Source organism: Rhinatrema bivittatum, chromosome 5 (assembly GCF_901001135.1).
Source record: "Rhinatrema bivittatum chromosome 5, aRhiBiv1.1, whole genome shotgun sequence".
Lineage (NCBI taxonomy): Eukaryota > Metazoa > Chordata > Amphibia > Gymnophiona > Rhinatrematidae > Rhinatrema > Rhinatrema bivittatum.
The window spans coordinates 13084323-13110363 of NC_042619.1; the positions used below are offsets into that span (position 1 = coordinate 13084323).

General features: G+C 46.1%; 1 protein-coding gene across 6 annotated transcripts in view; it reads right to left on the reverse strand.

Moving 5' to 3' along the window:
• NUMA1 (nuclear mitotic apparatus protein 1) overlaps positions 1-26041 on the reverse strand; it is a 503280-nt gene that overhangs the window by 343615 nt on the left and 133624 nt on the right. For all 6 annotated transcript variants that reach the window (XM_029602025.1, XM_029602029.1, XM_029602028.1 and 3 more), the window contains exons 4-5: positions 3895-3977; positions 2645-2733 (exon numbers count right to left, since the gene is read on the reverse strand). In XM_029602025.1, coding sequence (XP_029457885.1) covers positions 2645-2733; positions 3895-3977 — 172 coding nt within the window. The remainder of the gene's footprint in view (positions 1-2644; positions 2734-3894; positions 3978-26041) is intronic.

A 26041-nucleotide genomic window follows, 5' to 3' on the forward strand; every position in this document is an offset into this window, starting at 1 on the left:
AGGGGTCAGAAATATTGCGTGGGCCCGATGTGGTACAGGAGGTGAGTTAAATGTATGGTGACAGACTGGGGGAGAGGGGAGCCATACAGAACAAAGAGAAGGCACAGACAGGCCGATTCAGTAAAAATCGCGGGCCACTCTCCTGTGCACGTGATTCAGTATTTAAATGAGGGCCCGCGGTAAAAAGAGGCTCTAGGGACACTAGCGCGTCCCTAGAGCCTCTTTTTTGACAGGAGCGGCAGCTGTCAGCGAGTTTGACAGCCAACGCTCAATTTTGCTGGTGTCTTCTCAAACCCGCTGACAGCCACGGGTTCGGAAACCGGACACCGGCAAAATTGAGCATCCGGTTTTCAATCCACAAGCCGCGGGCCAATTGTAAATTTGTATTTTTACTTATTTATTTATTACTTTGGGACCTCGGACTTAATATCGCCATGACATTAAGTCGGAGGATGCACAGAAAAGCAGTTTTTACTGCTTTTCTGTGCACTTTCCCGGAGCTGGCAGAAATTAACGCCTGCCTTTGGGTAGGCGCTAATTTCTGAAAGTAAAATGTGCGGTTTGGCAGCACATTTTACTTAGTGAATCATGCGGGAATAACTAATAGGGCCATCAACATGCATTTGCATGTTGTGAGCACTATTAGTTTCGGGGGGGGGGAGGAGGGGGGTGTTTTCGACCCCTTACTGAATAAGGGGTAAAGCTAGTGCGTCGAAAATGCGCGTCCAAACGCAGGTTAACAGTGCGCTCCACCGGAGCACACTGTACTGTATCGGCCTGTCTATTAGGCAGGCACAGTGTGTAAACAGTCAGGCCGATACAGTAAGGAGCGGTAGGAAGAGCTGCATTAGTGCCGGGCGCACCCGCGGTTGCCGCACGCACAGTCCGGCTCACCTACCGCTCGATACTGTATTTAAATTGCTTGCAAATGCAAGCCGCTTCCAAGAAGCGTCCGTGAAGCGTTAGGCCCGCTCAACCCATTTTACTGTATAGAGCTCTATACAGTATCCTGGGTGCGCTGGCCTAACGCTTCACGGACACGCTGGTATCTGTCATTTCAAATGACAGGTACCAGGAAGTGGACGGGTCTCCTACGCTCGGGATTGCCAGTCCTCTCTCCCCTCCTCCCGAAGCAAGGCGCGTAAAGCAGCCTTGCTTCCGGGAGGAGGGGAGAGAGGACTGGCAGTGTAAAGCAACGACTTACTTTTTTCGCAGCCCTCCTCCGAAGACGGACATCGGCGGAGACGTATCGCGGCTCCCCTGCCTCCCGGCGAAGATGGATGCCTGCACGGGCGAAAGCGGCCCCTGTGTGTGCAATTGGGCAGCTTAAGACGTGACGTCACATGCCGTGACACCAAACGTCGTGACATCACGCCTTGAGCGGCCCAATTGCACGCACAGGGTCCGCTTTCGCCCGTGCAGGCATCCATCTTCGCCTCCGTGAGGCAGGGGAGCCGCGATACGTCTCCGCCGATGTCCGTCTCTGGAGGAGGGCTGCGAAAAAAGTAAGTCGTTGCTTTACACTGCCAGTCCTCTCTCCCCTCCTCCCGAAGCAAGGCTGCTTTACGCGCCTTGCTTCGGGAGGAGGGGAGAGAGGACTGGCAATCCCGAGCGTAGGAGAACCGTCCACTTCGTTGCTACTTTTTTTTTTTTTTTTGGCTTTTTCAATTTTTTCCGCTTTCGTTGCTTCGGGAGGAGGGGGGAGAGGACTGGGGCTGCCCCGGAGACCAGCACCCATTGACGCGGCCAGGGCAGGTGAGCGGGGGCTGGGGGTAAGTTTGCCGCCTACCCTTACCCCTGCCTCTAACGCAGGGGGGTAAGGGTAGGTAGTAAGTTAGCAGGTTAAACGCGCGGCAAAACGGCAGGGTAAAAAAGCGATAGTCGGGGCGCGCGTTACTGTATGGGAGGGAATAGCTAATTCGATCGTTTACACCTAATATACATGCCGCGGACGGAAGGGGTTACCCGATGATTTAAAGAGGCGGTAAGAATCGGTTAAAGGGGTTTGTGAGTAGAAAGCGGGTTAGGAGCAGGGTAACTGCGGCCGCACTTTACTGTATTGACCTGAGTGTTAATAGCATCATCCTCCAGCCCACTGTCAGCTGAGGTAAGTGTGAAGAGACAGAATGATCTGAGAATGGTTAAGACAGAAGAGAAAATGAGGACTCCATGGAATGAGACAAGGAGAAAACAAAAAAATTTAAACTAAGGCTTTTGATCAGTGTTTTCACTGAGCAAAAGGATTGTTGGAAGGGATTCACAAGGTAATGATGAAGATGACATTTACAGAACAGAATGTATGTAACTAACAGAACTGGAAATAGACAAAGCTATGGAGCTGGATCAGATACATCCTAAAAAGAGCAAAGCAGAAAAAAAGCGGACACCCTCCTCAATCCATCGCCAAAAAACAATATAAAGCAAAAAAGACTCAGGCATATGAGAGAGGGGGATTTATAGGTCCCAGAATATTTTTACAATGTGCAACCACAATTGAAAAGGTAGTTAAGACAAGACAAGGATGTTGATTAAAAGATTTAATTGCATTTCTCCACTACTAAACACTCTTGAGCACATGTACTGACGTTACACGCCATCATGGCTTTTTGCACTCCTGCATACCCTCAGCATTCTCAACTCTTACCTTTGAGAGCTCCAGCTCGGAGGTCTCCTCCTGTACAATCCTCTGCCACTGCACCAGGTTCTCCAAAGAAGAGACGTACTTGCAGTGTTCTGTAAAGTTGGGGAGTAGGGAGGAATGAAAAAAAATTCACATGGAAATCAAGATGTTAAACAGGAACACTGAACACACTTTTTCTCAAGCCACAAAACCTGACAGAAAGCATTACAGTGACAGCAGTTAAACTTACTTGAAACAGATAGAGGACAGTTATAAAAGGAAGGGGAGATATTTGGTAAAAAAAAAAAAAAATATGGGGGGTGGGGTGCAAGCAAGGTGCCTAATTATGGTAGCCAAGAACTGGAAAATTACATCTGGATCCATTTCTTAATGGTGTAACCCGCCCCCCTCCCAATCTCTCTCTAGAAAATCCCTCTTCCTCTTAGGGAACAAACACACTCCAATACTGATTTTACTTTTTTTTCCCCCCCACTGTTTGCTGAGAGTCTGCAGTCACAAACAGAAACAGCTTATCTTAGTTCTCTCAGCAAAAACGCATCAATCCTAATTTTGAACATCAAGTTTTGGTAAGTGAGTTTTACCAAGCAATGAAGACAAATGAGAGACAGATGGGGGTGGTGGGACAGATCCAGGAGCTAAGGCATGACCTTCCCCAACCCGGAGATCCTGAGAGCTTGTGAACATACCGTGTGAGCCACCAGTAGTCAGGGCATTCGACTTCCTCGTCATTTATGGACATATATGTTTTTAAAGCCTCCAGCTTTATGGAACCTGCACAATCCCTTTGGCTATCCCCCAGCCAGTTTTGGAGGAAGTGCTACCCAGAAGACTGCAGAGCAGGCAGCCAGGGGTGGGACTGAAAGTGTTACCTAGAGAGGATGTGTACCGTAATAGGGAGTCCACCTGCTTATTGTGCTGCTCACCTGTGCAGAACCATGAAACTGTATTTATTGTTCTCTATTCCAGCTTCCCTAGTAAAGAATCCTTGCAGGCTTCCACAGAAGAGCTCAGAGTCATTTCCTCATCATACACACTCTGTTCTGGCCCAGAGAAGGAAACAAATCTCCAACTGATCCAAGAGGGCTGAATATTGCACCATTTCTGATACCCTTCAAGTTCTGAAGGGGTTGGGGAGCTCATGAACTGAACTCGGCTGAACCTCTGTGAAATCTCTCATGTACAGCAAACAAAAAGCACCCCAAGAACCCACTTTATACCCCCACCCAATTCCCTGGGTTTTGGACTTGTCTTACTTTGTAGGAAGCTGCTGACGAACTGGAACCTGTCCTGCTTGGACTGCTGGAGAATCTGCTGCTGCTCCTCTTTATTCCCGGTCCTGAAAGGCAGAAAACTGGTCACTGCCCACATATTACAACTCAATCTGTCCAAAGATCACATCAATACAAACTCAGCACTGACCCTAAAACTGGTTTCACAGAGCTCTTAGCAAATCAACCTTCAGAGACATGTACCAGAGTTATCTCAACTGCAGGGCTAATATTATGGAAATTTCTACCATGTGAACTCTAACATGAGGTTATTTGGCCTTCAGGAAAAAAAAAAAGTATTGCCTTACTCCTTTCACAAACATTTGAATGAAATATACAATAGGGATGTGCATTCGTTGGCCCTGTACATGCATACCCAGCGGATATATGTAAATGTGCAACTCATAAAAATGATATGCTCATAAGGGTGTAACGAGTGGCCCAACGAATACATATCCTAAAATATGCAATGGGAGTATTTTAAATGCCCCTATTTGTAATGCACATATATTGATGTTAGAGGTTTTTTTATTTTGTTTATGTAATATCATATGTTATCTGCAGAGAACAGCTGTATTGGATATGAGGAATTTAAAAATTTAATAAGAATCACCTCAATTTGCCTGATCAGTTAACTGACTAAATAGGATAACAAGTGCTTTTGAGTTCAACATGGAGAGGCTCTCAACTGCATTGGAATCTCTCCTATTCAAATATTTATATCGTAATATAAGTTAAGAATGGAATAAAGAAATTAACCAAAAACAGCTCTAAGGAAAAAAAAAAGTTTATTTTGCACAAAAACTATGAAGCCACTATTCAAAGGCATCTAGCCAGATAACTTACAAGTTACCCAGCTAAATGCTGTCTTTTCAATATCGCCAGTGCTTGTCCAGCCAGCTTTAATCCAAATAAGTCATTATCAGGCAAAAAAATTAGGTGAATACATACTGGAGAAATTACTTACCTAATCATTTCATTTTCCTTGGTGTAGACAGATGGACTCAGGACCAATGGGTATAGTGTACTCCTGCTAGCAGTTGGAGACGGATCAGATTTCAATCTGACGTCAGCCCTAGTACATATACCCCTGCAGGAAGTGCAGCTCTTCGGTATTCTCTTTGAAAAGCAATTGTGGATATATGTGTGACTGAACAACTTTATTAACTTGTTAACTTTCATTAAATTGAAAAACTTGGTTAACGTGATTAACTTGAACTGGTTGATGTGGTTATAGCTGGAGACCGCCAGTGCACTCAACCGAGAAACGCCGATACCCGGTAGGCATGGGTGTCCTAATTAGAGGAAAGCTTGGCTTACCCTCAGGGATTGTCACCCGAGGTTTCCGTGTTTGTCGGCAGCCGAGGGCGGGATGTTGAGTCCAACTGTCTACACTAAGGAAAGTGAAATTATCAGGTTAAGTGATTTCTTCATTTCCTAGCATGTAGCAGATGGACTCAGGACCAATGGGATGTACAAAAGCTACTCCCGAACCGAGTGGGAGGCTGCCCATGGCCCACTTAGTACTGCCCTTGCGAATACTGTGTCCTCCTGAGCCTGAACATCCAGGCGGTAGAACCTAGAAAAGGTGTGGATGGAGGACCATGTCGCCTCCTGACAGATCTTGGCGGGTGACAGCATCTTGGTTTCCGCCCAGGACACTGCCTGGGCTCTAGTGGAATGGGCCTTGACTTGCAGAAGTGGAGGCTTGCCTGCCTCTACGTAGGCTGCCTTGATAACTTCTTTGATCCAGTGGGCTATGGTTGCCTGTGAGGCCGCTTCCCCTTGTTTCTTCCTGCTGTGAAGGATGAATAGGTGGTCTGTCTTTCATACGGATTCCGACCTTTCCAGATATCGGACTAGGAGTCTGCCGAATTTAAGATGGCGAAGTCGGCGAGATTCTTCCAAGTCCTTATGTTCATCTGGCGATGGCAGCGATATGGCTTGGTTTAGATGGAAGTGAGAAACCACTTTTGGGAGGAAGGAAGGGACCGTGCGTGGCTGTATGGATCCCGGTGTGAACCCAAGGAATGGTTCTCGACAGGACAGTGCTTGAAGCTCGGAGATGCGACGGGCCGAACAGAGTGTCACTAGAAATGCAGTCTTCAATGTTAGTAGTCGGAGGGATAGACCGCGGATGGGTCTGAAAGAGGCTCCTGCTAGGAAGTATAGGACTAGACTGAGATTACATAAAGGTACCGGCCACTTTAAGGGAGGTCGGATCTGTTTGACCCCTTTCAGGAAGCGGGAGAAGTCCGGGTGAGAGGCTAGGTTTCCACCCTCCACCTTGGCTCTGTAGCAGGCCAACGCAGCCACCTGCACCTTGATGGAGTTGAGAGACAACCCGTTCTGTAAGCCTTTCTGCAGGAATTCCAGAATCGTAGGAATCTTGACTGTCCACGGGAGGATGTTGCGGTCTCCACACCAGGCTTTGAATATTCTCCATATTCGTATGTAGGATAGAGATGTGGAAAACTTGCTTGCTCGGAGCAGAGTGTCAATCACCGCCCCCGAGTATCCGCTCTTCTTCAGGCGTGTCCTCTCAATGGCCAGACCGTAAGAGAATCAAGTTGGTTCTTCGTGGATGATCGGGCGTTGTTGGAGCAAATCCCTGTGTGGAGGCAGAGGGCTCCCTGTCAGTAGTCTTCGCATGTCTGCGTACCACGGCCTTCTTGGCCAGTCCGGGGTCACTAGAAATACGGGTCCCCTGTGGTGTTCTATCTTGCGGATGATCCTGCCCAGTAGCAGCCACAGAGGGAAGGCGTATAGCAGGATTTCCTGTGGCCAGGCCTGGATGAGGGCATTGATCCCTTGGGATTGTGGTTCCCGTCTGCGACTGAAGAAGTTGGGAACTTGGGCGTTGGACCGGGTTGCCAGGAGGTCCATGGCTGGTGCTCCCCAGCGGTTTACTATCAAATGAAAGGCTGTGGCCGACAGCCTCCATTCCCCTGGGACTAGACTTTCTCTGCTGAGGTAATCCGCAGTGACGTTGTCTTTTTCCGCGATGTGGGCGGCTGAGATCTCTTGTAGGTTTGATTCCGCCCATGCCATTAGGGGGTCTATTTCCAGGGACACCTGTTGGCTTCTGGTTCCTCCTTGGCGGTTGATGTAGGCAACTGTTGTGGCATTGTCCGACATAACTCTGACCGATTTGCCCCGGAGTCTGTGACTGAACAGTAGGCAGGTTAGACTGACTGCCCGTGCTTCCTGTCGGTTGATGTTCCATCCCGACTCTTCCTTGTCCCATTGCCCCTGGGCAGTCAGTTCTTAGCAGTGGACTCCCCACCCTCGTAGGATTGCATCTGTGGTGAGCAGGATCCAGGTCGGCAGGGATAGCCTTACTCCCTTGCTCAGATGGTCTTCATGAGGCCACCATTGTAGCTGGGTTCGAACTTCCTCTGGGAGCTGAGGCGAACGGTGTAGTTCTGGGACATCTGATTCCATCGTGATAGTAGGGAACTCTGTAGGGGTCGTATGTGAGCTCTTGCCCATGGAACCACTTCCAGCGTGGATGTCATGAGACCGAGGACTTGGAGGTAGTCCCACACCCTGGGACGAAGACTGCTTAATAGGTTTCGCAATTTGTTCATCAGTTTTGTTTTCCTTGTTGGAGTCAGAATGACCTTGTCTTGTCTGGTGTCGAACCGGACTCCCAGGTATTCCAGAGATTGGGAGGGCCGCAGACAGCTCTTGTTTGTGTTGACCACCCATCCGAGGTTCTCCAGTAGAGTTTTGACTCTGGTAGTCGCCTGATGACTTTCCTCTGTGGATTTTGCCCTGATCAGCCAATCATCCAGATATGGATGTACGAGGATTCCTTCTTTCCTCAGTGTCGCTGCCATTACCACCATGATTTTGGTGAACGTTCGGAGTGCTGTGGCTAGCCCGAAGGGTAGTGCCCGGAACTGGTAGTGTTGGTCCAGGATCGCGAAGCATAGGAAACGCTTCTGCTCATGATGGACTGGGATGTGCAGGTAGGCTTCGACAGATCCAGGGAAGTAAGGAATTCTCCCGGCTGTATCGCTCTTATGGCCGAGCGTATGGTTTCCATGTGGAAGCGAGGAACCCTCAGGTGGCGGTTGGACTTGAGGTCCAGGATGGGCTAGAATGTACCCTCTTTCTTAGGAATGATAAAATAGATGGAATAGTGCCCAGTATTTTGTTTTACATGGGCACCGACGTTATGGCCTTTAAGTCGAGCAATTTGGTCAATGTGGCTTCCACTGCCATCCTCTTGAAAGGGTCGTGGCAGGGGGATTTCATAAGCTTGTCCAGAGAGATGTTGTGGAAGTCCATATAATATCCCCTCTCAAATGATGGTTAGGACCCACTTGACTGATGTTATCTCGGCCCATCTTTGGTAGAATAAGGAAAGCCTGCCCCCTATGGCTTCTTCCTGTAGATGGGTTGGCTGATCTTCATTGCGGAGTGCGGCTGGGGCCTGAACCAGAGCCGGCTCCCCTTTTGTGTGTTTGTTCCGAAAGGACTGGCCCCTGCCTGCGGGGTGAGATGCTTGATGTGTACTTTTGTACAGTTTGAAGCGCTGTGCATTGTCTTGTCGATGGCCTCCTGGACCAGCCGGTCCAGTTCTTCCTGGAGACTTGGAGCAAGCAGCCCCGGCTCCATGACGGAAGAGGGAGGCGGAGGCACAGTCGGAGGGACCACCTTTACAAGCGGAATCGCGACTCCCAAACCCTGATCGGGTAAGGGTGGCCTCGATGTCCTGGTCGCAGGAATGGTCGGTGCCGTTCCTGGACGGGGCTTCTTTGATGGTGGCTCGGACGGTGGCGAGGTCGATGATTTCGCTCCCTCGACGGTCCGAGTCTTACGATGCCGATGCTTCTCCCTACTATCCCCTCGATCTTGAGGGGGAGTAACGGGAGTCGATGGCCGTGAAGACGTCGATGGCGAACGGTCATCGGACGGTGGTCGATGCTGGTTCAGATGACGTCGATGCGATGGACGGCATCAGGGTGTGAGCACGGAAGAGGAGTCCCATTTTCTCCATCCTTGCCTTGCGACCTTTGGGTGTCTTGAGGGCACATTTGATGCAAGTCAAGACATCGTGCTCACGGCCTAAACATATTACACAGACACCATGAGGGTCTGTGATAAACATGGTGCGAGTACAGTCCGGGCACCGGCGGAACCCCGACGCCATGGCCATAGAAAAAAATCGAGCCACGGGACGGACGATGGCGGCCATTAGGCCACAAGGGCCAAACTCGACGGTAATAGACGGAAAACTGTCAAAAAACTTACCGGAGTACCGTGGCTAGAGAGAAGTTAGAGGAGGGACCCCTGTGGGGCAATTTAATGTTAGTTAATTCCGTGAGGAAAATTCCTGTCAGGAATCTCCACAGAGCTCCTAAACCGCGAGGCTACTGCAGCGTGGAAAAAAAGAAGACTGAAGGGGGACCCCCTGCTGGCTGCAGGGTTAGTGCCATGCTGGGCATGCCTAGTAGGGGCCAATCAAAGTTCTGGAAGCTGTAACAGAAGTTTTCCGTGATTGGGCTCCATCCTGATGATGTCACCCATATGTGAGGACTACCATCCTGCTTGTCCTGTGAGAAAGGTCTTTACACAATAAGAACATGCCATACTGGGTCAGACCAAGGGTCCATCAAGCCCAGCATCCTGTTTCCAACAGTGGCCAATCCAGGCCATAAGAACCTGGTAAGTACCCAAAAACTAAGTATATTCCATGTTATCATTGCTAGTAATAGCAGTGGCTATTTTCTAAGTCAACTTAATTAATAGCAGGTAATGGACTTCTCCTCCAAGAACTTATCCAACCCTTTTTTTAAACACAGCTATACTAACTGCACTAACCACATCCCCTGGCAAAAAATTCCAGAGTTTAATTGTGCACTGAGTAAAAAAGAACTTTCTCCGATTAGTTTTAAATGTGCCCCATGCTAACTTCATGGAGGGCCCCCTAGTCTTTCTACTATCCGAAAGAGTAAATAACTGATTCACATCTACCCGTTCTAGACCTCTCATGATTTTAAACACCTCTATCATATCCCCCCTCAGTCTTCTCTTCTCCAAGCTGAAAAGTCCTAACCTCTTTAGTCTTTCCTCATAGGGGAGCTGTTCCATCCCCTTTATCATTTTGGTTGCCCTTCTCTGTACCTTCTCCATCGCAATATCATCTTTTTTGAGATGCGGCGACCAGAATTGTACACAGTATTCAAGGTGCGGTCTCACCATGGAGTGATACAGAGGCATTATGACATTTTCCATTTTATTCACCATTCCCTTTCTAATAATTCCCAACATTCTGTTTGCTTTTTTGACTGCCGCAGCACACTGAGCCGACGATTTCAATGTGTTATCCACTATGACACCTAGATCTCTTTCTAGGGTGGTAGCACCTAATATGGAACCTAACATTCGGGCCGATACAGTAAGGTGCGGTAGAAAGGGGTGCATTAGTGCCGGGCGCACCCGCGTTTGCCGCAGGCACAGTTTGAAACACATACCGCTCGATACTGTATTTAAATGGCATGCAAATGCAAGCCGCGTCCAACGCGCGTCCAGGAAGTGCAATCCATTTTACTGTATAGGCGCTATCCTGGGTGCGCTGGTACCTGTCATTTCAAATGACATTTGAAATGACAGGTACCAGGAAGTGGATACAAGAGAAGGGCTGACTGACCCACTAACCCACCCCCTAACTCCCCCCAAACTTTCCGCCAGCCCCACTCACCTGCCCTGGCCGCGTCCATCTCCCGCGCTGACAGCTCCGGAGCAGCCCCAGTCCTCTCTCCCCTTCTCCCGGGGGCAGCCGGAGGCGGCGAGAGCGGCTTCGGCAGCCCGGGGCAGATCGGGCGCTCCCCATGGCTCCCTATTCTCTAAAACGTAATGAGTGCACGCCGTGACCTCGGACGTCCGGACGTCCGAGGTCACGGCGTGCACTGGTTGAGAACTCCTGGGGGAATTCTTAATTACACAGAATTCCCATCCTGTGCGGAGTTTTATTTGTAATCCACACAAATTATCTTTGGCACATGTTAGTGGATTATAAGTACCATAAAAATACAAAATTAGGTACGGGGACCAGAAAGCTGCAGCAGCAATGGCAGTGAAGCCCTGCATGGGCCAGAAGTAAGGAACAAATCAATGTCAGCTGAAAATGAGAAACTAACAGCGGCAGGCTAGCCAATGTGGACCGGAAAAGAGTTGGGAGAGTGTGTTGGCCCATGCAGACCCGGAAGAGGTGAGCATGCAATGGCTTTGTTTGTGTGGCCCAAACAAAGGAGGGAACAGTGGGGGTCCAGTGGAGCCTAAACCAGTAAGGTAGACAACAAGGTTGGGGAAAGGTAGAAGGCAGCTGGGGGTCTTGCTAAAGAGGAGCTGGCAGATAGAAAGCTAAGGGGTCTTAATGGGGTGAGGGAAAAAACTAGATGAAAGCTCTCTCTCCACCCACCCAGGAATGAAGCCTGCAGGGGAGGAGGCAGAGAGAGAGAAACTGAAAGTCTTGCTGGGGGGAGACAGACAGACAATTAGGGGTCTTGCTAGGGTGAGTGGAGAGAACTGGCAGGACAGAGAGAGAGAACTGAGAAGGGATTCAAGCCTTGTAGGGAGCTTCCCACTCACCATCTCATCCTTCTGGACATAATATTAGAAGACATTACAATTGCCCTCTGATACCACTACATGCAACTCAGATCTCTGCCCATCTTGAATAATTAATTGAAGATAGGCCTGCTTGACCGCCTGGCAGACATCATAAAATGCCTTCTTCACTGAAAGTCAACTAGACCCAGATGATACTAGCATCTATCACCCAGTCTCCAATTTTCCTATCCAAAGCAAAATTATTGAAACTGTACTTCAGCTATCTGAATTCCTCCAAACTACAAAGGTCCTCTATCTACACCAATCCAGTTTCATATCCCACACCACAGTACTGAGAGAGTAGTAATAAGCAAAGTAAAGTAAACAAGCCAAGACACTACATTGACCATGGACACCCTGTCTTAATTCTCTCCTGGACTTTTCTGCTGCTTTCATCACAATTGACCATGACATCTTAGTCACATACTTGAAGGACTTAGATCTAACAGGCTCAGAACATTTGTGGTTCAAATCCTTCCTCCACAGCCACGCCCACACTTTCTCTTTTGGACTCTGTCATCCCACACCCATTCCCTTCCACGAGGAGTACCACAAGGATCTGTACGCTCATCCACGCTTAAAGTTTACATGGCCCCCTACTCTGCAAACTCATCAGAACCCACCAGATCATTTTCTACTCATATGCAGACCACATCCAACTAGTAACCCCTCTTTGCCCAAACCCAGAGAAAACTAATCAAGAATCTTAATAAATGTTTAGTAAGCATCTCCTCAAAGAAGCTGAAGCTAAAACCACAAAAAAGATTAAAGTGTTGTATGTTGGAAAAGGAGACCCTACCTGCCTAGGCACTAAATTAACGCTTACGGGCCGACGGAGCGCACTGTTAGCCGGCATTTGGACACACGTTTTGGACGCACTAGCTTTACCCCTTATTCAGTAAGGGGTAACAGCGCGTCCAAAATGTGCGTCCAAACCTAGTAGCGCCCGCAACATGCAAATGCATGTTGATGGCCCTATTAGGTATTCCCGCGCGATTCAGTAAGTAAAATGTGTAGCCAAGCCCCACATTTTACTTTCAGAAATTAGCGCCTACCCAAAGGTAGGCATTAATTTCTCCGGGCACCGGGAAAGTGCACAGAAAAGCAGTAAAAACTGCTTTTCTGTGCTCCTCCGACTTAATATCATGGCAATATTAAGTCGGAGGTCCCGAAAGTTTAAAAAAGTAAAACAAAAAAAAAAATTTTTTTTTTGAGATAGGCCTGCAGCTTGAAAACCGGATGCTCAATTTTGCCAGTGTCCGGTTTCTGAACCCGTGGCTGTCAGCGGGCTCGAGAACCAACGCCAGCAAAATTGAGTGTCAGTGTCAAACCTGCTGACAGCCGCCGCTCCTGTCCGAAAAGAGGAGCTAGGGACGCGCTAGTGTCCCTAGCGCCTCATTTTACCGCTGGGCCTAATTTAAATAATTTATTTTACTGTATCGCGCGCACAGAAGAGCAGGCGCTCGCCCGTTCTCCCACGTTTTTTTACTGTATCGGCCCGCCCGTTAGTGAGCTAACTCTCCCATTCAGAGCTTAGGCTACATAAATGATGCAAACCTCACAGCAGAAGCCCAAGTCCAGATAGTGATTAAAGCAGCTTTCTTCAAACTGTGTCAAATATGACATCTCTAGCCCCTTCCTGACAACTCAGCTTTTGCAACAGTCATGCAGGCCCACTGTGATCTTCTGCCTGGACTATTGCTACTTGCTATTCATCTGAATGCCCAAACTGAACCAGCAATTGCAACTTGTTCACCACTGCTGAGCAACAAAAACAAGTCTTGACAGGACCATAATCACCCTCAAAGCCCTCCACTGGCTCCCTATTCTATGTAGAAAATTCAAAACCCTAATTCTAACCTACAGCACTCTAGCAGTAAATGCTCCTCCCTACTTCAGCGACCATCTCACCCCCTAACTACCATCCTGCCCCTTATGTTCACTGTCGCCCACTTGCCTAGTGGTCCCTATCTTCAAAAGAACTATGCCTCATTGGAACCAGGAAGACTTCCGAGGTGCTGCACCAACCCTCTGGAATGCACTGCCAATAAATATCTGACAAGCCCCAGCCCTTCTAGCTTTCAGGAAGCTTCTGAAAATGGTTCTTTAAATCAAGCTTCAGCCCATTTTAATACCCAAATCTGAACCTTACTGAGAACCCTCCCACCTCTCCTGAAATCTCCATCCACCCCACCGCCTCCTCTCTCTAAACCTCAGCCTCTCCCAAATATCCAGCACCCCTTCACCATTCAGTTGGTCCCCCTCTTGTGTCTTCCCTAAACCTTCAAATCCTGCTTAATAGCAACCCTGCACTCCCTCTACCATTCATAGACCAATGCATCATTTGTTGTTTCACCCCTCCAAACCCCATGCCATCCCATCTACATGCAAATTGGAACATTATATACATGTCTTAATGCACATTTTTATATGACAAACTTTTTTCCATGCAGTTCTCTTTAGCAAACCCTTACTGTAAATACCACTCCCAACTGCTTATGTGCATTTTAGAATCCATGCTTTTCTCCCTGGAAACAGCTACCCCCACCAAGCCACTGTATACTCCTAGACTATACTGCAATATTAGTCCTTTGTACCTTTCTTTCAACTCTCTTTGCTGGAAAAGCATGTACAAAGGATGATGATGAACGAGGGGGAGGGATATGAGAGGGATCAGCCCTAAGGGGAGGGGAAGATAAGTGAACTGGTGGATTGACCCAATGGGGAAGAGAGGTGAAGCATGGGAAAGATAGTCAAGCCATAAGAGATAGCTAGCTGGGGAGACTCACGGAGACTGAGCGCAATCTGGAAGGGCCATGTCTTATGACGGGAAAAATCTGCACAAAAAATAAAAATCCTTATCTCGTTATAGTGCAATACAGAAAAAGTTAATTATTACTGAAAGACAATGACTGTTTTATATGAACAAGGTCTGCAGTTATTTTGCAGAATTTGTAAATCTTTTGCACAGAATTCCCCAAGGAGTAATCTAGCCAGACGTTAAAAACACTTTCTACATTTGTAAGTACCAGGTTTAGCCTCACCCATTCACTTGTGGGTTCCAGTACTATTTGTCTGAAGAGAGCCTCTTAAAAGTGACTCCAGGATCATTCTACTTCTAACAAATTTGGCCAATGGGACGCTCTAATCCACTTTTGGCATGTCAAAAATCCCCCACAAATAACACCTCCCCCATTCATTGCAATCTTATGTACGTCTTTGCCTGGATTCAGCTCTTCCACCTGTGCCTGAGGCATGCAGATTACACCGGTGTAGATGAAGTGCCATGCCCCCTTTCCTAGATAACTCACAGTGCCTTTACATAGTCAAGTCCCACATTACCATTGCATATACTCTAGCCAAAAAGATAAGGATAAACACCTCAATGTATTAACGGAATCCTTCAAGCTAAAAAGGCTGATCTAAGAGGTCCACGCCAAGTAAACTACATCTTCACCCAACACACTCATGACAAAGGAAAATCCACAGAGCAGGTAACCCTGGGAGTAACATACAGCCCAGAGGTAGAATAACTAAATCAATTCATAGAAGTCCTGAAACCACCAATACTGGAAGATGAATTTATGAAAGAAATATTCCCTGCGTTTCCAGTTCCAGCAACCCACCTGAAGCAAAAATTGGCATGAATCAAGTTTCAAAGCAGAAATCCTAAAAACACTACACAACTGTACAAGCCACTGCCTATCATTACTTATGTGGGAAAGACATTCAACGTAACAGGACCGCATTCATGCTTCTCTATGAATGCAGTATATACTTTTATTTACAAAATTCACTACTGAATATTTGCCAAATTACAGGGAAAAAAAGGAGAGAAACTACAAAAAAACTAAAACATTACAAATAAATGCATCTACAGTCTCCATCATCCCACAGGGAAAAATAAGAAATGGTCATGAATCAATGACATTTATTCTGCCACTTTATAGTACCCCTTGTAACAGAAACATGATGGCAGAAGGCGACCATACAAATTATTTAGTCTGCCCATCCAGTCATTAAAAAAAAAGCTGGGGGAGAGATCCAAGATGGCTCCCTGAGCGGTCGCACTTACGGACGCTCCCCAATTTCTTTTTACCACAGAGAGAATTTCCTTCAACAAAATGCCCCACAAGAGAAAGGGTAAAGTGAGGGTTTATCCACCCGAACCTGCACTTTCGAGTGGGCAGCGAGTCATCCCGCAGTATGCGACACAGATACCTTCAAACCGGGTCTTGAGCCCCGCTGGCAAGTACGACAGAGGAGAGCCGTCGTCGCCTGGGGAAGTATCATTGACCCCGCCAACACCGCGAGAGCAGCCGAGGGCAACCGCTCTAGCCCCCGCCGAACATGCTGAGTCGACTGCAGATGACGCTGCAGTTTCGTCTCAACTGGGTGGAAGTTTTGGCGAGGTGGCTGGGCAGGGGAACTCACCGCTTCCCCCTACGACTCCGGAAAACTCGGTAAGGAGGGAGGAAGAAACCGAGAGAACACCCCACATAACACCGTCGGGTGAAGGAGGAAATGGAGTTGGAGGCGGTTTGAGAACTCCCTTACAGGTAATAAGACCGGCTGTTATAACTATGGAATCCCTATGGGACTTGATAGTAGGAATGAATCGAGTAGTGAATGAATACACCCATGAGACGGATCAGAACTCCCTTAAAATATCCTCTTTGGAAAATCAACTAAAAAGAGAAAGCGAAGAACAAACCAATAACTTGATGCAAGTTAAAAATGACTTGAAACAGATCTCTGATTTAAGTGTGATATCTTTTAAAGAACAAGCAGCCTCATTGAGGAGGCTTGAGTCTGTGGAGAATTATCTGAGACAATTAAATCTACGGATCTTGAATTTTCCGAAGATAGTGGGCGAACCGCCATTAATTACATTTAAAAGATATCTAAAAGAAATCTTAAAGATCCCGAAGGAAATGATACCTATCCCGAAGAAAATTCTCTTTTTAAAGCAGAGACAGAGTCCAGTTCAGATATCCCCAGTGGGGGCTACAGGTGACTTTGAGAACTTATCTGAATATCTTGAAAGTTCAGGACTGGAAGTAACAGAGAGATTGGTGTTGTGTGTGTCACTTTACTCTGAATATGATAAATCATTGATTATGAAGTATTACTTTAAAGCTTTAAATATTACCTATTTGGGAGAGCTTGTCCGTATATTCCCTGATTTGTCCAGAGTTACCCAGTTACGCAGGAGAGATTTCTTAAAAATGCGCCCAGAGGTTCGTACACTGGGAGCAGAGTTTCTGCTGAGATATCCTGCTAGATGCGTAATTAGATACTCAGGAAATGTGTTTGTTTTTTACAATCCTGTTCATTTAAGGGAATTCATAAACACTAAGAAGCTCACTCCTACATCCAATACAGTCGCGTAAAGATTGAAAGAGGGTAATAACAGTGAGCCTTTCTACAAATTGTTATGTTTCTTTGAATTTCTCCTCAATTGTTTCTTCTCTCTCTCCCAATATTTCTTTGGAAAATGTAAAAGGAAGAATATTGCCTTTTATTGGATATGATGTAGAAATATTTTGCTTATATGTTAACCTTTTGCTGTATTATTAACAAAGATATCTTTGTGTTATTGTAAAATTCAAGAAATAAAAAATTAAAAAAAAAAAAAAAAAAAGCTTCCACATCTACAGGATAAAGACTTTTTTTTTTTAATTGCCGCAATAAGGCTTCATTTGGGGTAGTAATCGCCATAACAAGCAAGTTACTCCCCCCCCCCCCAAATAAACCTGAAACTTCACTTTCAATGCATATCCAGCGTAGCTCTCTGCTTCAACGGCAGGGGGGAATGAAGAAAAGATTTATATTCAGACAACAACCAACAAGGACTGAATTACATAGTCTGGGTAAACAAATAAGCATGGGGGTAGCATGCTTGTTACGGCAGTTACTACCCCGAATCAATTAAGCCTGATACTTCACTTGAAATACAAATGCAGTGCAGTCACTGCTTCAACGGCAGGGGGAATGAAGAAAAGTGGACTTATATTCAGACAACCAACAAGGACTGAATTGCACAGGCTGGGTAAACAAATAAGCGTGGCAGTAGCTTGCTTATTGCGGCAGGTACTACCCCTAACCAATTAAGCTAGATATTTCACTTAGATGCAGTTCCAACACTGCTCTCTACATTAATGGCGGGGGTGGAAGGGAATAGAACCAAAAGTTTACTAAGGGCCAAGAGTAACAAGTATGAGAAAAAAAAAAAGTGCAAAAGCTTGCTGGGCAGACTGGATGGGCCGTTTGGTCTTCTTCTGCTGTCATTTCTATGTTTCTATGTATAAATCTCACAAAATTTGCAAACTACGTCTAAAGATGGAGAATGCCAATGGCAAGCATTATTACATCTCGCTGCTACTAGTCTAACTACTGACAATCTCTCAGTTTGCTAGAGACCAAGTTTCATTTGATACCCCAATAATATGGCAGCCACCTCGGCTGAGAAAGTGATGTTGACACTACTAAAATCCAGAAAATGATCTCCGGCCAATAAAATTTTAACAAAGCATGACCAACAAATATTGAAAAAGGATCCACTCTCGCCACAATCATGCCAACAGACAGAGGGTGTTTCAGGCCCATGTTATAGAGTGTCAAGTGTGTAGATGCAATGATAAAGATTTTAAAAAACCCTCTTATAACCATTTCCTGGTACATTTGCACTCGAGTTCTCTTTTTGCAAACCTTTAAACAAGCTGAACCCAATCTTCCTAAGCCAGATGAAACAGTATTTTCTTTCCAAGCCGATTTGCCTCTCAGGCATCCACGTTACGATACACATTGCCTAAAAATACAGGGTATATTTTACAGGCTAAACATCTGTTGCCAGATATGGGAACAATTAAGCTCTCAAAAGGCACTAACATCCTACAACACCCACTGTTATGGGGCTCCCCTGATAGGAACCCCATCAGCCAATTGCATCTGAAAATCAGGATATTTGTTGTGCTGTATTTTTTCTTAAACTCTTGTGCAGTGATTAAAGCATTATCACTGAAGATATGTCCAGCTCGCACTCTCTTCAGGTTACATCAGAAAAGAGAATCAGGGTTGGTGACACTGGGCAGGTCAGAGTTATGCCATTCTGGCACTCTGGAAAGGGCAACGTTATTAACCAAAATCTAAGACATCCTGCCAGGTGCACAACACCAAAGATATTATGCGATGGTTTATTGTTGAACTCTTCCTGGAGTTTTTGCAAGCACAAACTCTTTATGGGACTTTTTCTTTTTGACCTGTTAAATTAGGCTCCTGGCTCAATCAGAACCGGGATCCAGAGCCACGAGTCTTCATTCGTAAGTATAGCACAGTTGTTTACCTGTAACAGGTGTTCTCCTAGGACAGCAGCATGCTAATCCTCACATGTGGGTGACATCAGATGGAGCCCAGCACAGAAAACTTCTGTCAAAATTTCTAGAAACCTTTGACTGGCATGTTGAGCATGCCCAGCCTGCCACTATCTCGTGTCCATGCAGGGTCTCTCTTCAGTCTTGTAAGTAGATTATGAAAAAATAAAATAAACTACAGGAACACAACTCTACGGGGTGGCGGGTGGGTTTCCTGAGGACTAACATCCTGCTGTCCTAGAACACTTGTTACAGGTAAGCAACTTTGCTTTCTCCTAAGACAAGCAGGATGATAGTCCTCACATGTGGGTGAATCCCTAGCTACAGGCTGGCCCTGAAAAATAATGGGACCAACAGACACCAAACAGGTGCCAACAGGCACAACAGAGGTGCTGTTGGTAACTGCAGGGACAATCTGAACCCGAACCAGGGACCTTAGGTAGGAAGAGCTGGGTTCACAATTGAAAGAGGTTCCTGAGGACAGATTGGCCGAATCTGCTATCCCGGCGGCCAACTCTGTCCAGACAATAATGAGCTGAGATGGTGTGACGAGAACTCCATGTCGCAGCTTTGCAGATCTCCTCCACTGGAACTGCACACAGGTGAGCCACAGAAGTCGCCATGGATCTGACAGAATGAGCCGTGACATAGCCCTCCAGTTGCAGTCCTGCCTGGTCATAGCAGAAGGAAATGCAGTCTACTAGCCAGGTGAAGAGCATCTGCTTAGAAACAGCCACACCCAGCCTGTTAAGAGTCAAAAGAGACAAAGAGCTAAGTGGACTGTCTATGGCCTGCTGTCCAGTCCAGGTAGAAAGTCAAGGCCCTCTTACAATCGAGTGTATGCAGTGCCCTTTCCCCTTGGCTGGAATGAGGCCTAGGGAAGAAAGTAGGCAGGACGATGGACTGGTTGAGATGGAAAGCTGTCACCACCTTCAGCAAGAACTTAAGGTGTGTGCGTAGAACCACCCAGTCATGGAAGATTCTTGTGTAGGGAGGATAAGTCACCAAGGCATGTAGTTCACTGACCCTGTGTGCTGATGTGATCATTACCAAGAACATGAACTTCCAGGTCAAATACTTGAGGGTAGAGGAACACAGCAGTTCAAACTGTGGCTTCATCAGCTGGGTCAACACCACATTAAAGTCCAAAAAGACCACAGGGGACCTCAGGGGAGGCCGCAGCTGGAGCAACCCATGCATGAATCGCCCCACCATGGGCTGCTCCTAGATGGGCAAAACATCCACCTCCTGGTGATGAGCACCTATGGCACTCAGATGTTCCCAAACGAAGTTGGTTTTAAGCACAGCCTCTGAGGGGTGCAGCAGGTAATCCAGGAGTTGCTGGATAGGATAGTGAATGGGTGAGGCTAAACCTGGTACTTACAAATGTAGAAAGTGTTTCTAACGTCTGGCTAGGTTACTCCTTGGGGAATTCTGTGCAAAAGATTTACAAATTCTGCAAAATAACTGCAGACCTTGTTCATATAACAGGAAAGTTCCCCAGTACTGCTACCTGACCAGGTCAGACAGCAACCAGCCACGGACGCCTTTGCCCTTCAGTGCGGGATAGGCCTACTGTATGCGTATCCTCTGCTTCCGTTGGTGTCAGACTCTCTTGAAGCTTCTCCAGGACTGGGGAACTATGATCCTCATAGCCCCCCATTGGCTGAGACAGGTTTGGTCCCATTCCTGCGGGACCTCTCTCGGTGGGACCCAGTCCATTTAGGAACTGCCCCAGACCACCTCACGCAGGATCAGGGCAGGCTGTACCATCCCAACCTCTGGGCCCTGTCAAGGGAGCAAAACCAGTCCCCTATGTGCAGGAGGGGAACCAGGGTGCCCAGGGATACCATCTTGAACTTTTCTCTTTTGAGAATTCTGTTCAAGGCTTGCAGGTCGAGGATAAGTCAGAGGCCTCCTGTTCTCTTTGGAATCAAGAAATAATGGGAGTAAAATCCTCGACCCTGCTGGTCCTGAAGGACGGGCTCCACAGCCCTGGTCATTAAGAGGGCTGAGAGCTCCTCCAGGAGCAGCTCCAGATGCAAGATGGGATCCCATAACTGACATGGGGGTGAATCCGGCGGATCATCCAAAAGGTTTGGATGTGAGTCTGCAGCTTGGGCAGCAGACTCACAGAACCAGCAGGGGGCAATTAGATCATTTAAGGGCTGTGCGTAGACAGGAAACAGTACATTGGAGGGCTGGGTCTATTTATTTATTTATTTCGTGATTTTTTTATATACCGCGGCACGTTAATAACATCACCTCGGTTTACAATAAACAATAAATCAGCAACAAGCTTTACAGTCAATAAGAATTCAGATGTACATAAAAAAAATATCAATTAAGAATAAATTAAGAACCAATTAAGAACAATTAACAAATAAACTAATGATAAACATATTCCATAGTTAATGGCGAGTCTAATAACTGGGAGGAAAGAGCCCGATCAAGTAAAATTTAGCAGTGGGGAATAAATAAATTGACGTGTGGCATTGGATCAGAGAAACATAAGCAATAACTGGCATTTCAGGAAAAGAGATGGTCATTGAGTGTAAGCTTGTTCGAACAGCCAAGTTCTCAAAGGAGGTCTAAGCAGAATAGACTCTGTTCAAGCATCCAGCTAACAGATAAGGAATATTTTAAATTCTAATTTCAGAGTGCTTTTGTGATAGAATATATTGCTGTCTGTATTTCATATTTCTCTCTCTCTCTGCTTTTAGATATTGAGATAAAGACAATAAAACAAAACAAAAAAATTCCTGTTGAGATACTTCTGTCTCTATAATCACTCTACACTTTAATCTCCATCTTTAACTACTTACAGCTATTATTAAAAATCACTGTTTGTCTAGATATAAACATTGGGGCCAAAAATTGATGTGGAGTGAGTTTTAAAGCAAAACTGAAAGCATTACTGAAACAGCCTTGCTGAAGCAGCTTGGGCAGCAGACTCACAGAACCAGCAGGGGGCAATTAGATCATTTGAGGGCTGTGCTCAGCCAGAACACAGGAAATACTAAAGCTTCTTGTGTCCAGCTACATAAAAAAGTTTAACATAGTAAGCCAATCTGGGGGAGGCTATTGTCAAACTCAATAGCAGATACAGGGTCCTGAGAGCAACCTTGACCAAGGACTATTCAATGCAACTGCTGTGGAGCCTTTATATTGAGGGTAATCATATGGAAACTTAAGGCTTGCCCCATTTGTTCACCACTCTTTACCTTGGAAAAGGAACTGGCTGAAGTTAAAGCTGAATTAGCTTCAATAAAGAAAGTCCCAGCCACTTTACATTATTCAGGAATTAATTACCCATTACCACAGAATAACCAAAAGTCAAGGAAAAAGATTTACTGCAGGCTCAGGAAGGATAAGACCTGTAACCCACAGACACCTGTTATTTAACAGTTTTATATACCGACCTTCATGGTAAGTAACCATATCGGATCGGTTTACATTTAACAAGGGTAAACTGAGGTAACAATTCTGGTAAACAATAGATAACAATGGAAAAAGGAATAAGTCAAAGTTACAATCAACAAGGAATAGAATAAACTTGGAAGCTTAAAACAAGCTGGAAGGAAGATGAAGGCAGGTAGAATAAATATAAAGTGATGCGATTAGTTTAACGGGTTAACGCTTATGCTTTAACCCGGAAATGCTAGTGTCCATTTTCAGGAGGAAGAGTGCCAAGGACCTTGTAAGAAGTGAGGCTCAAACTAGTGATTGTCTGGTGGATCCGGGAAGGCTTGGTGAAAGAGCCACGTCTTGAGTCTTTTTCTGAAGGTTAAGAGGCAGGGTTCCAGTCTGAGATTTGATGGGATGTTATTCCAGATAGATGGGCCTGCTATTGAAAAAGCTCTGTCTTTGGTCATAGAGAGGCGTGTGGCTTTAGTAGGGGGAAATTTCAGAGTGCCTTTGTGAATATCTCTAGTTGGTCTGTTAGAGGAGTGGAGTTTGAATGGGATTTCCAGGTCGAGTTGGAGTTGCTGATGGATGGTTTTGTGTATTAGGGTAATAGATTTGTACAGGATTCTAAAATTCACTGGTAACCAATGTAGGTTTCTGAGGATGGGGGAGATGTGTTCACCGCGGCTGGTGCTGGTCAACAGTCTCGCTGCCGCATTTTGTAACATCTGCAGTGGTTTGGTGGTAGATTTGAGGAGGCCTAGGAAGAGGGCACTGCAGTAGTCTATTTTGGCGAACAGTAGCGCTTGAAGGACTGTAAACAAGGACTTGACAGCTGTGCAGCCCACAACTCTACCCCCACCCCCCACTCACACAGGGCATTAAGGAACTCAAAAAACAGAATTACAGTGGGCTCTGGAAGAATTAGACCTGTGATCCAGAGACACACACTGTATCAAGTGCAACAAGTACAAAATTCCTTCTCTGTACTAAATACTGAAGAAGTTCTTGAGAAAAAGAGTGAAGTGTTATCTGAAAAGAGAGAAGAAACCCAATGCATACAGAAATTCCAGATCAGAAACCAAAGAAAAAAGCTCACTGTGATGGATGACTGTCAGAGGCACTAATCTTTTCCTTTGCACAAATGCAAACGGAAAAGTGGATAACAAAACTTAACTAAAGAGGTCACTAAAGGAGTCCAGGAACAGCAGTAAACTGAACGAAGAAAGCCGGAAAGCTATGAGCACAAATGCTCATAGTTTGGGCAATAAAATCCCAGATCTGCAAGCCCTAATGGTGGAGGCGGACTTGGACATTGTTGTTGTCACAGAAACGTGGTTTACGGAATCTCATGACTGGGATACGGCAATACCAAGCTATAACTTGTTAAGGAAGGACAGAGAGGATAGGAAAGGGGGAGGAGTGGCTCTTTATGTCAGAAACAATATCCAAGCATCTGAGCTGCAAGGAAGATGGGGCAATGAAGCAGCACTATGGGCCGACCTAAAAAAAGATGGGGCATCCATTTTTATTGGAGTGGTTTACAGGCCTCCAAACCAAAAGGAAGAACTGGACAGAGATCTGTTCGAAGACATCCAAAAGATAGGAAAGAAGGGAGAAGTGGTGATCGTTGGAGACTTTAATATGCCAGATGTAGACTGGAGAATCCCATCTGCAGAATCTAATAATAGAAGAGAAATAGTGGATGCCCTGCAAGTAGCTTTGTTCAAACAAATGGTAATGGAACCCATGAGAGAAGGAGCTATACTCGACTTAGTGCTCACTAATGGAGATAATGTCTCTGATGTCCAGGTGGGCGCCCACCTCAGCAGCAGTGATCAAACAGTATGGTTTAATAACACAAAAAGGATACGGAAAAGAAACACAAAGACCCAAGTTTTGCAGTTCAAAAACACGGACTTTGATAAAATGGGAAAGTACCTGAAGGAAGAACTAAAAGGCTGGGAGAACGAGAGAGATGTGGATCAACAGTGGACCAATCTAAAAGGAGCAGTTACCAAGCCAACTAATCTATATGTTAGAAAAGTAAAGAAAAGCAAAAGAAAAATGAAACCTATCTGGTTCTCAAAGGAGGTGGCTGACAAAATAAAGGCCAAAAGAACAGCATTCAAGAAATAAAAAAGATCCCAAAGGGAGGAGCACAAAGAAGAATATCTGGTAGAACTGAGGGAGACGAAGAAATTAATCAAGACAGCAAAAAGTCAAGCGGAAGAGAGGATTGCCAAGGACGTGAAGAGAGGCGACAAAACATTTTTCAGATATATCAGTGAAAAGAGAAAAGTTCAAAGTGGTATAGTGAAATTGAAAGGTGGAAAGGATCAATGTGTGGAGAGAGATGAAGAAATGGCAGAAATATTAAACGAATACTTCAGTTCTGTGTTCACTAAAGAGAACCCTGGAGAAGGACGTCGCTAGTTAACAAGAAACTGGAGGGGAGTGGAGTACATGTAACTCCATTTACAGTAGAGAATGTATGGGAAGAGCTGGGGAAAGCCATGGGGCCTGATGAGGTTCACCCCAGGATACTGAGGGAGCTCAGAGATGTGCTGGCAGGTCCGCTGTGTGACCTGTTCAATAGATCCCTAGAAACGGGAGTTGTGCTGAGTGATTGAAGAGCGGTGGTGGTCCCGCTTCACAAGAGTAGGAACAGAGAAGAGGCTGGTAACTACAGACCAGTTAGCCTCACTTCGGTGGTGGGAAAGTAATGGAGTTACTGTTGAAAGAGAATAGTGAACTATCTACAGTCAGGAGAATTGATGGACCAGAGGCAGCATGGATTCACCAGGGGAAGATGCTGTCAGACAAATCTGATTGACTGACAGGGTAACCAAGGAATTGGATTAAGGAAGAGCACTCTATGTCATCTACTTGGATTTCAGCAAAGCTTTTGATACAGACCCGCATAGGAGACTGGTGAATAAAATGAGAAGCTTAGGAGTGAGTGCAGAGGTGGTGGCCTGGATTGCAAACTGGTTGATGGACAGAAGACAATGTGTGATGGTAAATGGAACTCTCTCGGAAGAGAGAGCGGTTTCAAGCGGTGTACCGCAAGGATCGGTGTTGGGACCAGTCCTGTTCAATATCTTTGTCAGCGACATTGCGGACAGGATAGAAGGTAAGGTTTGTCTTTTTGCATATGACACTAAGATCTGCAAAAGAGTGGACATGCTGGAAGGAGTGGAGAGAATGAGATGGGATTTAAGGAAGCTGGAAGAGTGGTCGAAGATATGGCAGTTGAGATTCAATGCCAGGAAGTGCAGAGTCATACATATGGGGAGTGGAAATCCGAATGAACTGTATTCGATGGGGGGGAGAAAGGCTGATGTGCACGGAGCAGGAGAGAGACCTTGGGGTGATAGTATCTAATGATCTGAAGTCGGCAAAACAATGTGACAAGGCAATAGATAAAGCCAGAAGAATGATGGGCTGCATAGAGAGAGGAATATAGAGTAAGAAAAGGGAAGTGATTATCCCCTTGTACAGGTCCTTGGTGAGGCCTCACCTGGAGTACTGTGTTCAGTTCTGGAGACCGTATCTCCAAAGAGACAGAGACAAGATGGAGGCGGTCCAGAAAAGGGCGACCAAAAAGGTGGAGGGTCTTCATCAAATGACTTATGAGGAGAGATTGAAGAATCTAAATATGTACACCCTGGAGGAAAGGAGGAGCAGCAGAGGTGATATGATACAGACTTTCAGATACTTGAAAG